Genomic DNA, 13689 nt, shown 5'->3' on the forward strand with positions numbered 1-13689 from the left:
GCGCCCTCACAGTGCTGGTATGAGACATGCAGTGGGGAGCCCACAGGTGACCACAGCATAACTGCAGTCCCACATCCTGCAGTGGCAGTTTGGGACTGGTGGCTGATTTTGGCCAAATAAAATACCAAAGCTCAGGTCTTGGTGTTATATCCAGATGTGCAGCATGGAACACCACCAGCACCTAAGGCTCGTGGGAAAGGGCACGGTTCACCTGCCAAGAGTTTCCCTCCTATTAGAGGAGGTATTAGGAAGGAAAGAACCCACCATCCTCAACCTGCCCCTCATGTGTCCCCCTCGTGCCTCCCCCTTTGCTCATCCTGTGCACATCTCTCTACTGGGAACTGTGGGTGTTTGAGGCTATTTCTGGGTTTGGGAACCTCCCACTTGTGAGGCTGTGCTTCAGGTGGAGCACGTGGTGTGAGCAGTGTGGATTACGGCTGCTATAAAAGGTGCTGGCACCTCTCACCCTGCTCCCTAAGGCGCTTATGGGAGGAAAGCAGGACTTAGGGAGCTGTGCTGAGGCCCTTCCCAGCCTTTATGGGAGGCTGGATTGAAAAGCACTGCTTTCTTGGGGAGCTGTTTTCAGCCAAAAGCCGTGCACAGCTTCATGCTGCCCCAGGTGCCCCCCTTCAGCACCTGGATCTGTGCTTTACCAAACCTGTATGCGTGGCTCAGTGGGTCAGACATGGCATCACCAGGAGCTGCGGAGCTCTGCACATCCCTCCTGCCATCAGTTGCTGATGATACGACAGTTTGCGCTCTGTGCTCTTGCAGTACCACTCTGCAGCCGTGCCCTTCTGCAGGATGAGCCCTTCCTTTTTCTCTCCCACCACATTTTGGGGTCTCAGCCATGTCCCAACACTCTGCAATGTTTGCACGGACGAGTCCCGGCTGCAGGAGGCCCGGGAAGAGCGGCCACAGGAGGGAGCCGTGTTCCTTCCAGGACAGCAGGTGACAGAGGGACACTGTCGCTGAGAGCCCTGGAGAACCCGATGCTAATCCCCAGATCCTGCGCAGGCAGGGCAATGAGGAGACCCACAATTCCCAGGAAAGCTTCTGCCCCCCAGGAACTGAGATCCCAGTTCCATTGCTGCAGCCGCACTCCCAGGGTCCATAATTGCAGTCATTGCCCCTGGCCCCAAAGCATTCCTGAAGCTCAATGCAGTGGGCAGAGAAATGAGATGCTGTGACAGTGCAGCCTCAGTGGTGGGATCAGTGGAAGTGCCTCCACCTCGCCAGGCAGGGACACACACATATACACGTATACACACATATACACGGAGAATTAATGGGGACTCATGTCATCCTCTGGCTCCGTACACCAATACAGAACTGCTCCCCATCTCCCCTGGAATTCCCCATTGCAACACCACCCCCCTTGACAGCCACAGCCCCATGAAATTCTTTTAGGAGGCAGATGATGCTCCAGCCCCTGCTATGGGTACCCGGGGCTGCGTTAAATTGCTTCTGCCTGGGATCAGCCCCTCTGGCCTTTTATGACTTTGGAAAAGATGTAGAGATCTGTGCTGTGCTGTGCAAAGAAATGGTGGATCCTGGCTTCAAATATCACGTGTGGATGTGATGACACCAGCACACCCTCAGGGAGTCAACCAGCTTGGAGTATACAGAAGGAATCCAAAGGGGATGAGCCTGGGATGCAGCTAAATGGGGACCCAAAGAGCTGTGTTCACTGCTGGTGGGTCCCTGCCCTCCCCTCCAGCATCATCCTTCCAATTGCATGGGTGTGCTGGGAGATGCTCTCCTGCATAGAGAGGTTTTAGGGACACATATTTCTTGTACATCTTCCTTATCTCCCCACTTTGCTCTTCCCACCACCCCATTCCCATCATGCAGGACAGCCGCATGCCAAAGGACCACCCTTCTCTCCACCTCGCCTCTGCTCACTGTATTTCTCCATTTGCTTTTTTTGCTGTTCATGGGGAAAAAAAGGAAGCTGATAGACCTGCAGGACTGATGAGCCCATGGCCCTGCCAATGTCCTTAGAGCCTGGAAGGCTCTGCCCTGCAGGCTCTGCCCATCCTGCAGCCCCTTCCCTTTGCCCCCATCTCTGCAGTGCCGGTCGCTCAGCAGCAGACAATCCTCTGTCAGTGGTAGAGGTGAACAAGGAGACTTCCCCTGGTCCTTCCCCGCCGTGCCCATCCTGTCACACTGCTCACGTCTGCTGTGGCAGGTGGCAGGTCTCGCCAATGGCAATGACCACGTCCTGGGGCTGGCGGTCGTGGTGGCGCGTCACCTCGGGCATCTCACTCATCTCATTGACGCTGTTGGTGATGCAGTTGATGTCACTTTTGTTGCTGTTGTCATCTGGGTTGGGGCCGAAGATCCAGTCTGGGAGTGGAGGAGAAAAAAAATACAGTTATCTCTGGTTGTTCCTAGATCCAAAACACAGATGGGAAATCCTCCATTCCCATCCTCCACCGCATCTTGAGCTCTGAGTATGAGGTCCCAGGAGCATCCCTTGCCCTCTCTATCCCTGTCCCCATCTCTGTGCCATCTCCATCCCATCACCACAGTGCTGTGCCACAGCCTGTGCTTTTCCCTCTTCTTTTTCCCATTTCTCAGGCTGCTGCTTTCTGGAGGCCCTCCCGGCTCAGGCAAATGAAATCATGCTGCTAATCCTGAAAATTAAAATTAAGTGTCTCCGAAGCGAGGCGTGCATCTGGGCTCTCCGGCACAGGCAAGAAATGTGTTCTGTGTCACGGCTTTTGGCTGTCAGGAATGAAGGGGATGATTAAGTAACCGTGTGACATCCCAGTGCATTTTCTGCTGCTGGAATAAGGAAAAATGGCCTGAGCCGGTGGCTGGGGACGCATCCACTGTGAGAATGCACTGCAGCCATGTGGGGCTTGGGACCCTCCTTGGGCTGCTCTGGGGACTGGGGAATGAGAGATGAGAAAAGCAATGAGAAAAAATGAGATAGGGATACCCAGGTGAGAGGAGAGTTTTTCCTGGGGCTGGAGGCAGTGTAAACCTTTTCAAGTCATACAGGGACCCTTTCTGGGGTGGGTTTTGGTCTGCAGTGCCTGACCTGACCAAGTGAGGGTGGAAGGGGATCAACTGTGTCACTGCCATGCTGGGAAAAATGGAAAAGTCTCCTGGAAGATAACAATTTGATGCAGCTGTCATAGAATCATAAAGTCATAGAAGATCCCAAGCTGGAAGGGACCCATTAGGATCAAGAGTCCAATTTGCCTGTTGCAATGCAATTATTTACCTTTTTTCTCCAGCCTGATCCAGATGGCCATGTCACCCCTAAGGGCATGGTGCACATAGGCCCCCAGGCTGCTGCTACTCCTCATGAAGCATCTTGGCATGATGAGGAATCAGAAGGCAATAAAGACATCATCTCCTACCAACAATATTACAGCCCTCGGATGGCTTTTTCCTTGATGTCAGTGCTAAAACTCCCATGGGAGATGGTCTGGTTGGGAAAAGGGGGAATAACCTGGAGGATGCAGAAAGATAGGTGATGAGTCTTCATATATCAATCTAGGAGTTGGACTCGATGATCCTTATGGGTCCATTCCAACTTAGGATATTCTATGATTCTTTGATTCCACATCCCAGGAGTGGTTGGATGAGGGTTACAGTGTACAGAGGGCACAAAGCAATGGGAAGAGAAGACAACATCTTTGAGCAAGGGGAGATGGCAAATGGTCCCAGGTGGAGAGCCCCTGTGGATGTGTGCTTGGAGAAGCAAGAGGACAACATGGCAAAGCAGTGGTAAGGGAAGGAGTGCAGAGATGAATCTTTGGGGAGAGCACTGGGAGGCTCAGCAAAAGCCATTTCCTTGAGAAAATGTCACACCTAGGAGGATATTGCCTGGTTGTGAAGGGTGGCTGCTGGCTGCTTCTTGAGTGTGTGAGGACTGGATTGTGTGCTCTAATCCCAACCACTGTTTCCCTGGGAATTATTGCTGGAGCCTGCTGGATCTAATTACCTGGTAATCTGCAGGAAGATGTAATTAGGTTGTCATTAGAGGGCATTTACTGCAATGCCTTTATGATTTGACTGTGTTAGTAAGGAGTGAAGTAATTACGCAATTACACGTTATTTGTGGCCATTTATGGCCTGTAACTGCAGTCTGGTGCTGTATGTGGATGAAGGGAGGCAAGGAGGGCAGTGAGGCCCCACATGGAACCAGAAGCAGATTTTCTGCCAGCAGGTTCATGAAGATACAGCCATAAAGATGTTGATGCCCTTATCTCTGCCAGCCCGCATCATGCATTCTTGTCTGCTCTGGGATGGGATGTGGGCACTGAATCGCAGCAAGGGTGAAAATGGGGTACCCATTTCTGCAGGGACCAGGGAGGGGATGAAATGAATGTCTTTGGCCCCCTTGCAATGATAACTTGCTCTGATGAGGAAGAAATTTTGCAGGGGATGAGGATGAGGGTGAGGATGGGGATGGGATGGGATCAGATGAAGATGGGGATAGGGATGGGATAGGGATGGAATGGAATTGGGATGGAATGGGGACAGGGATGGATATGGATGAGGATAGGGACAGGCTTAGGGCACTGCACCTCACATTGTACTGAAGCACGAGTTAGAAACCTCCAGTGCCAAATGCTGCAGGAGGATTTGTAACCAGCTAATGGAGAGTGAGAGCAGCCAGGAGAAGAAGAACAGTGGTTACCAGCTGAAAGCAGATAAGGCCCTTAGCATCATGATGGGTATTTCTCTCTCCATCTCATAAATCTGACAGGCGGGCACATAAGCAACATAAAATGGACACAACTGCTACTAAGAGGAGAATGAAATCTCGTTTTGGAACAAAGAATTGCCCAACTGCCAAGAAAATGGATCTGGTTGCGACCTCGATAGAGCAGGGATTTGTCTTCAGGAGTGAGAATTGCGGTCATGAGAGGGGCAGAGGGAGCAGTGAAGGGCTGGAATTTAAATGCAGCCCAGTGAGCGAGATGTTCACACTCCCTGCAGAGCTGGCAACAAGCAGCGGAAGGGGAAATGTGTTAGATGAACAACCACCCTCGTGCTAGTACTTTATTTGCTTCAAATGGAGCCAGGTGTGAAAAGAGCTGCTAAAAAAGCCCTTGTTCCAGCAGCAGGAGCAGAAGCACTGCATGTAAAGCAGGTCCTGACCCACAGGTCTGCAGATATCTCCCAGATTTTTCCACTTCAAAAGGCTGCTCTGCACCAGCACAGCCAGCTCCAAAGGGAAACTGAGGTGGGGGTAGGTTAACACTGAGATGAGGACACAGAGGGGAGCCTGACATGGCCTATTCTTTTCCAACAACTTTCATAGGCAAATGAATCATCTGCAAAGTAGATCCTGAAAAGGAGACACGAGTCCTCTGTGATGGGGCTGACACCATTTGCAGTCCCTGCCTCATGACACAGCCATGGGATGAGGCATCCAAAGGCCCCGCAGTTCTGCGTGGGAGCAATTAAAGCAGATCCCAGCTCCCCGCAGGATCACCCAGCAGCTATTTTCAGCAATGATACATTCATGCACAGTTTCTTTGTTCAAGGAGACGGCTCCTTGAAAGAAACCCGAAATGTGGCGGATGGAGATAAGGCTGAAAAATAAAAATACAGCCAATGGGGTGAAAGGGTGAAGAGAAAGAAGACCCCACTGCAAGGACAGCTCAGGGCTTTGAGCAGCCCCATAGCCAGCACCCAGCTCTGTCCCACCAGAGCCTGCTCTGCATGGGACCGTTCCAAAGGGGGATATAGGGAAGGGCACTGTGGATCACAATGTGAGGAGACTTGGGCTGACTTGGGGATGCTGTGGAGCATCAGCTCCCACGCAAATAACGGCTCCTTCCCACACAGGTCCCTTGCAGACAGCCTGGTGTGTTCCCCGGGCATCACCCGTGCAACATATCCCCATGGCAACTGCTTTGTTTTGAGTCAAACTTTTCTTATATTTTGTTTCTAACCCCTTTTTCTCTCCTCCTTCTTTCACTCTGTGCTTAAATAAGGGCAATTTGCAGTGAACTGGGGAGGGAGGAGGAAGGGCAGGCTGATTCCCCAGGATTGCAGTAATTAGGCACTTCCTACATTGGTGACAGGCTGCTCATCTGCCAAGGCAGCACCTGCTGTCTCCAGCAGCGCTCTGAGTTAAGCTGCTTTCTGAACACTTCATTCCAATTTGTCTTAGCCAGCTCTGATCCTCACCCAGCATGCAGCCTTCCTCCCGCTTTGAGGCTCTCACCTCCATCCTCACTTGGCGCGGATTCTTGGAAGAACCCCCAGCTTTTGGGGCTGCTGTTGCCCTTGCATTGATTTGTCCCATGCTTATCCTCCATGGGCATTCTGTTGGCCAGTTCTATGTGAAGAGCATCACTTCTCCCCTTGGGGCTGCCTGCCCATGAGGTCCGAGCTCTCATTGAATTCTTAAAAAGCAGCAGCAAAGGGCTCAACTGCCCGTTCAGATTCAGCATGGGGAAGGAGCAGTGAGCCCTTTGGCCAACTCAAACCTCAGCGCCCGTTGTACGCAATCCCTGTGAGCTGTGCCCTATAGGCAGGTATCAGGGAGTCAAAATCCTCTCTGCCGTCGCTGAGGGAATGTTTAAAGCAGTGATTAACTATTCATACTTTAATCTCTCTGAAACAGGCTCCAGCCCTTTGGCATCTTATTTCCATCTGTCTCTGTATCCTTCTAAATATGATTAGCACAGAAACGCTGATAGCGGAGGTTTGAGCTGCTGCTGAGCGTATAAATCCGGTCATTGTATTTGAGCAGCTAATAGAGCAGCTTCTTATTTACTGCCCCAGTCTTTCCGCTCTGTCCCTGGAGTCATTTGGAGCACACTCATTGGAATGCAGCCCTCTCAGTACAGGCTGGAGTTGCACTCGGAGGGAGAGGACCATCCAACCTGAGAAGGGCTGATCCTGGAGAGACACAACGTGCTGTCTCTGTGCCCACCCAGCCCTGGGATGGCCCTGGAGCATCCAAAGGAAATCCCTCTGCAAAGGGCTTTGAGGAGGATGGAGTTCAACAGAGTTCACCTTGTGGGGACAGCACATAGGGTGCTGGGCTGACCTGGCACTGGGGCAGCAGTGCATGTATTTATAGCTGCTGCCCCTGATGCCCACCTCTGTTGGGAAGGCAGTGCTAAGTAAGATGAGTGCCAGAGTGGAAAACATAACAACCCTAGCAAGCTGCTGATTAAGTGTTAGATTTAGCACTTGAAGGCTGTTTCTGTTTCCCCAGCTGGAGCGAGGGCAGCCCTCAGCAGCAGCTCTGTGCCCTCACCATAGCTGAGCCTCACATGAAGCCCTGAAGCCCTTGCCAGGGTTTTGTCCCCTTCTTGTCCCCTGCCCCAGGGGCTTTGAAAAGGAAAAATAAAGGGGAGTAAGGGGGAAATAAAGGGGATGTGTGAATGACCCAATAAATAAATGTGGGGGCAAAACCCAAGAGTATTAGTGAGGGCTCACCACAACCAGCCAAGTACAGCTGCCTTCCCACAGTGGCAGCAGCCAACGGTGTCCAGCTCATGTGGCTGATGCCAAGGGACCTCATGCATCAGCAACAGGAGGATGTGAAGCAGCGGGGAGGTCACATCTCACAGCAATATGCACTCTCTGTACTGTCATCTCACATAGTTGTTGCAGAAACCCCGGAGGTTGTGATCTCCATGCTGGGTGCTGTGTAAGGCAGCAAGGTGGCTGAGCTGTGTTTCCTAGGAAGTTTGCTGGTATCTTATAGCTGAGGAGTTGAACTAGATGACCTTTAAGGGTCCCTTCCAACTCAAATGATTTGATGATTCTATGATAATAAGGAGCTAAGCTGATACTGCAGGTTTTCTTGTTGGGTTGCTACCCTGTGCTCAGGTGTCTGTTGCCATGAAACTTTTTGTGTCAGACACCTTTAATCCAAGCTCAGATGAAGCTGGCAAATGGGTTTTAAAAGCATTTGGCAGCACAGATGTATGCACGCACACATTTATACACACGGACATGCACACGCAAGCCTCACTTCTTTAGGAAGAGACTAAGCCCAAGGATTTGCTCTGGAAAGCTGATCAATGTGCAGCTCAATACAGAGAACCCAGTGCAAGGGTTACATCCACACGCAAAAACATAAAGGGCTCAGGGCTTGGTCTAACATCCCCCCAAACCCAAGAAAATGGTTTGCATGATCTTTTTGAGCACACACAATAAGGCACGATGCCTGCACTCACCTATAAAGTCGTGAATGAGGTCCTTGATGAGGTGCCCAACAATGGCGTACGCCACCGCCACCACCACTAGGGCTGCCATGAGGAGGTAGAGGACAGCCTTGGGCAGAGGGATGGCATCACGAGGAGGGGGTTTGTACTCCTTGTACAGCTGGTCATTGTCAGAGTAAGAGTACTGAAACAAGTGGTCTAGGCCAGCCGTGAAGTTGCTGGAATTCATGGGCTGGCTGTTAGCCAGGTAGCTGTCCTGTTCAGGGTCCTGCAGGACGCTCACCATTGAGCTGGTGGTGGCCTCCACTTGCTGCACCAAGTTCAGGGTCTTGTTCACGCTGGGGAGGATCTGGGAGAGGAAAGTGCTCCAATCTTTGATGGCACTGATGTTGCAAATGAGCATAGTTGCAATGAGGACAGAGATCTCCAAGCCCAAGAGATGTAAAATGGAGAGAAATAGGCAAAAATTGCTGTGCTTACACCAAACCATATACTTATGGCAGGGAAACTCTCACTGGGGTGGGTTTCTTGGTATCAGATTCTTACATGATCTGGTTGGGATGCATCCGTGGTGCCGCTGTCCTCACTGCTGGACATGCATGCAGCAAACCCCTACGGGCACGGAGTCCCTTGGGAAAAAGTAGATGCTGGGATGAATTGGAGCAACATCATTTCCATTCCTCCGCCTCCTCTCCCTGGTGCCACTTGCTGATGGAAAACAGAGAGCCACGATCCTGCCGGTATTTTCAGTCATCAGGAAAAGAAAGACCAATTGCCCTTCCCCAGCTCCTTACACAGGTGTCCGTCCTTGGCGAGAGAGGAGCCCCCCAGTGTCTCTCCGGCGCCGGGTGCTGCAGCGCTGGGTGTGCGGTGATGAGCTGTGATCGTCCCCAAAGTGTTTACAGAGGAGAAATGGATCTTCCCCAGTGCCAAAGTTCAGCTGCTCCCGGTGCGCTCGGGAGGTGCACAGCTCCCGGCCCCAGCAGCAGCAACAGCAATTTCTGCCCACATTTCCCGATCGATGCCTTTAAAAACAAAATCCCGGGGGAAAAAAAAAAAAAAAAAAAAAAAGAAAGAAATAAAAAATTAAAGCCAAGAACCCAGAGCCCTGTGCTGTCCGGAAGGCACCAAGCGTCGGCTTTTACCTTGGAGACTTCTGCGAGGGAGCGGCTACGCGATGCCCCGCCTGGCTTAATGCCGTGCTCCCTGCGGAGCTCCCTGATAGATCTGCGTGGGTGCCGCCGTCCCGCACGGCCCCGTGCTTCGCTGGAGTTAATCCCCAACGCTGCGCTCGTCTCGGGCTCCCGGCTGGAGGAGAAGACGCGGCGACGAGCAGCCCGAGGGCGCGCGTGGGTGCGGGTGCACGCGTGGGTGCGGAGCCGGCGGCAGCTGGGGGTGCCCCGGTGCCCCCCGGGCCGGGGCCGAGCCCCGCCACCCGCCCGCAGCCGGGGCTGAGAGCTGCCGGGAGGAGGGATCACATCACGGGCGCTGCCGGGAGGAGGGCAGCCGATCCCATCCCCATCCCTATCCCCATCCCCATCCCCATCCCCATCCTTATCCCCATCCCCATCCCTATCCCCATCCCTATCCCCATCCCCATCCCTATCCCCATCCCTATCCCCATCCTTATCCCCATCCCCATTCCTATCCCCATCCTTATCCCCATCCCCATCTCCGGCTGCAGTGCTCCCCCGCCGAGCCCCAGCCCAGGCAAGTTTTGGATGCCCGGCTTGAAGGAATTGAGCGCTCCCCACACTGTGAAAGCTGGTAAGAGCCACCTTGATGCTGGTTTTAAACCGGTTCAGAGTGCATCACCTTTATCCACTCTGGCAGTGGGATTTTGCTTGGGATGCTGTCTCCTTTGGGATATATTTAAAGGAGGAAGAAGGAACCTTAGAGAGGGGGAAATTGTCTTGCTATATTTGGAGGGGAAAATAAATCACAGCTCCATTTCTCACATCTACTTTTCTCTCTGTTTCTGCAGTTCCCCCATGTAAGAAATATCTCTTAAGAGGGCAAAGAAATCACCATGTTCGACTGAATGCAGACTAACAGATCTTCTGAGGAATTATTGCAATAGACTCACATTTTCTCTTGTGCCAGCAGCCAGCAGCAGCCCTGCCAGCTGCCTTTAGGATGGGAGGATAGTAAACAAATTGAAACATCTCACCCTTACAGTGGAATCCCCAGGGCTCACATAGGTGGTGGATGGACTGTCCAGCACCAGTAGCAAAGGAAATGTGGAGGAAAATGGTTTTCTGCCCCGTTCTTGCAGCATACATGGAGCACACCGCAGTGACTTGTCTGTTCATGAGGGAAAATGTGACAAGACTTATTTATTTTTAACAGATCTCTTCAATGCTAGGCAAGTTTTGAGCTCTTGCAGCGGCACTGTGGTGCAGCCTGGCTTTTCCCCATTCAGACACACAATATTCAGTGGGGTCCCCATGGGGAGAGAGTGACCCCAGGGTATTTCCATTGGTCTTGAGGGACTGCAGCTGCTCTGAAGCTGTGTGTTCACCAGTTGCCATGGCACCACCAGCGTCAACCCAAGGGAAAGGGAGAGCATCCTGCTGGGCTGAACCATCCCTGTGCTGCCTTCTGCCTGAGGCTGTGGGTGCCACTGTCCCGTGCCCAGGAGGGGATGGAGCAGAGTGATCTGGGGCAAAGTATTTGCATGGGGGTGTGTGCATAGAGAAGGCAGAGGGATGCTTAAGATCCTACACTTGTAAAGCTGGGTTGGAGTCCCAGATAGTTAAGGCAGGTGCTCTGCCCTGTGCTACATGGGGCAAAAAAACCCATGACACAATAAGCCATCAGTTTTTGGACATCCAGCCTTGGAGACAGCTGCAGTGGGACAGGGACCAGCCCCTGAAGCTTCCCAGATGTCATGGAACAGTTCTCCAAGGTCTGCTGCAGGCACTGAAGCCATTATTGGGATCAAAGTAACATCCACACCCTCTTCCTCTTGTATTTCCTTGCAGGAAGTGAAGTTGGCCTCTTTCATTTACACTAAGGCCCACACTGGCTCAAAGTGATAGAATAGATGCTTAACTGTTCATTTTACACCCTCTGCCAATCTCATCTGAAGGGGAGGCTTTATTTCCATCATTATCATTTCCATCCCATTACAGAGGGAGGGAGCAGAGAGAAATATAAAAGTGGAGGCTTTAATAACCTGATATTTCAAACTCCCTGTTACTAAAAAAAAAATGTTTGCTTTTGTGGTGATGGTGGGAAGATTAAAAGGATTGCTGTGGGTTCCACTTAGGGAACATTACTAATGATATCAATAAATCAGCTTAAATAAAAATCACAATCTCTACAATTCCACCCAAGTGCCATTTGGCAGAGGGGTTGATTATGGGAGCAAAATGAATTTCAGAATTAGCTGCTTGTCCTAATGCAATTGGAGAAATTGAATTTAGGGATACACACATACACGATGACACACGCATCTCATGCAGAAGAGAGGTGTTTTGGCCCCTGAGAACAAGAACAAATAACGTTTAAGAGGGTCAAGAAAAATGTTATGCCCTGTGATGGATGTTCAGTGTTTGTTTCAGCTATTTCCATGGTATTTTTACTTTATGGCTTACTCTCAATGTAACTACAGTCATAGAATGGTGTTTTATTTGCATGCAGGTAGAATCACACTAAAGCATCAATGATGTTGCTGTGTCCATGTAGAGTTTTATTACATCTCTCTTGTGCTGGCTGCCAACGGCGAATCATGGAACTATTAAGGTTGGAAAAGACCACTGAGATCATCCTCTTCAGCCATCAACTCACCATCACCATGCCCACTCACAGAATCATTAAGGTCAGAAAAGACCTCTAAGATCATCCAGTCTAACTGCCAACACATCACCACCATGCCCTGATCCTCACCAAAGCTGCCACCTGCTTGAAGCAAGCAAACAAACACGGAGCAATAGCAGATTTAACAAGATGAATCAGAACGAGCTATCTTTATCTAGATACAAAAATACCTTTTAGTTTATTATTGTGTTTTTTTTTAATGCTGTGTTTTTCATGCTGCCAAAGCTGAAGCCATCCAGATTTGAATAATAAATGCCAAAATGAACATACCATTGCAGTGCCTGGGAAAGGGCTTCCCTATCTGCTGTCTCTGATAAACAAAGTAAGGTTTTAACTGCATGTGGCACTGTATCATGGCCAGCTTGGCTTATTCTACAGCACTTCCCCACCTTAGAACATGCCACTGGATTTGGAGGCTGAGGACAAGCACAGAAATACCTGGTGTGAAAAGAGTCGCAAAGGAAAGAGAAACATTCACCAAGTGAACAGACCTGAGGTGATGGTGGAGGTGAAGGTGGGAGGAGTGAGATATGTGTTCTTTTCGCAGACCAAGAAAGCACTGCTTGGCCACAGCACAGATAAAAATAGCTGGAAATTATTTGCAGGGCCTATTTATGGGTAAATCTGATACCCAGAGGCAGCAGAACAGACAGGCTCCATCACAGTAGGTGAAAGAGCAATGGGTTTTCCATGAACTCTCCCACTCTGCTCACAGCTTCACCATTCCTTAGAAAGTCTTTGCTCCTGTGTTCTCCTCCAAGAGCAAAACCTGCTTCTGTGCTGGCACCTTCTAACACACGTTCCAAGTGTGGAGGAAGATCTCAGTGGGGTGAACTGCAGCTGAGATGCCAGACAGGTTGCAAACACCCTCCATGACTTGTGATCAATCTGCTGCTGCATCTGAGAGGTGATGCAGTGCTCTCTTCTGCATTGCAGATGGTGCCCTTTCCCCATCGCTTTCCATAACCCTGACCTGCTGCTTCCCAGTGCAGTACCTTGTAGGTGCCAGGCATGCTCACATTACAAGAGCTGATGGTGGAGGGAGGGGGCTGTAGCTTTACCCTATGCTCATCTTCTAGTGGGCACCACACGACATAAAATCATAGAATGTATTGAGTTGAAAGGGACTCATAACTGAGTTCAACTTGTGCTCCAAGGCAATGAGTACAAATAGATCATGGTGAGAGCATCCACTGGCAATAGCTAGGTGGACCTGGAACCCAAGGAAGATGTGAACACAGCTCTTCTGGAGGAAAGGTTGGGATGGGATGGCAATACCCCATTTCTTCATGCAGGCCAGGCAGCTGCAGCAGCCCCAGACTGAGTGACAGCAGCGTGACAGAGCTTCAGACTGGACTGAGCTCTGCAGTCTCAGCAGGGACGTTGCCTGGAGCACCCCGTGGTGCTTCACCTCTATCAGCAATGTTTCTCTTGTCAGCAGCAGACAGCTGTGATTGGCAGTGGTAGCAAAACGCCTGATGACTTTAGGATAGAACAAACTCAGGAGCAGACCCAGCAGAAGACAAAAATGTGTACTTAACAAGCATTGAAACAGCTTTCAGCCCATCTGCAGCCAGAGGTGGGATTGCACCCCTTCTGCCTTATTTTGTGACTACAGTGCTGTGTGTTGTATTTTCCAGTCTGCCTGACTGATACCACCAAATGAATGTTTCCCTACAGGAGCTGAAACCCCAGAAGAGAGCTAAAT

At 50.9% G+C, this 13689-nt stretch overlaps 1 protein-coding gene and 1 long non-coding RNA gene across 3 annotated transcripts; one reads left to right on the forward strand and one right to left on the reverse strand.

Moving 5' to 3' along the window:
- Positions 1–1885: 1885 nt before the first annotated feature.
- LOC107317619 lies at positions 1886–9681 on the reverse strand. Of its 2 annotated transcripts, XM_032446162.1 has the most exons (3): positions 9305–9681; positions 8172–9184; positions 1886–2349 (listed from the first exon to the last, which is right to left on the reverse strand). In XM_032446162.1, the coding sequence occupies exons 2-3, from the start codon at positions 8647–8649 to the stop codon at positions 2174–2176; spliced, it is 654 nt and encodes a 217-aa protein (XP_032302053.1). In that variant the 5' UTR covers positions 8650–9184; positions 9305–9681; the 3' UTR covers positions 1886–2173. The 2 variants fall into 2 exon arrangements, with proteins under 2 accessions (XP_032302053.1, XP_015726002.1); XM_015870516.2 differs by having other exon boundaries at positions 8172–9681.
- Positions 9682–9767: 86 nt separating this feature from the next.
- On the forward strand, positions 9768–12246 carry LOC116653778. The gene is made up of 2 exons (XR_004308214.1): positions 9768–9926; positions 10144–12246. It is a non-coding gene; the product is annotated as an uncharacterized LOC116653778 (long non-coding RNA).
- The last annotated feature ends 1443 nt before the right edge of the window (positions 12247–13689 follow it).

This window comes from Coturnix japonica, chromosome 8 (assembly GCF_001577835.2).
Source record: "Coturnix japonica isolate 7356 chromosome 8, Coturnix japonica 2.1, whole genome shotgun sequence".
Taxonomy (NCBI): Eukaryota; Metazoa; Chordata; class Aves; order Galliformes; family Phasianidae; genus Coturnix; species Coturnix japonica.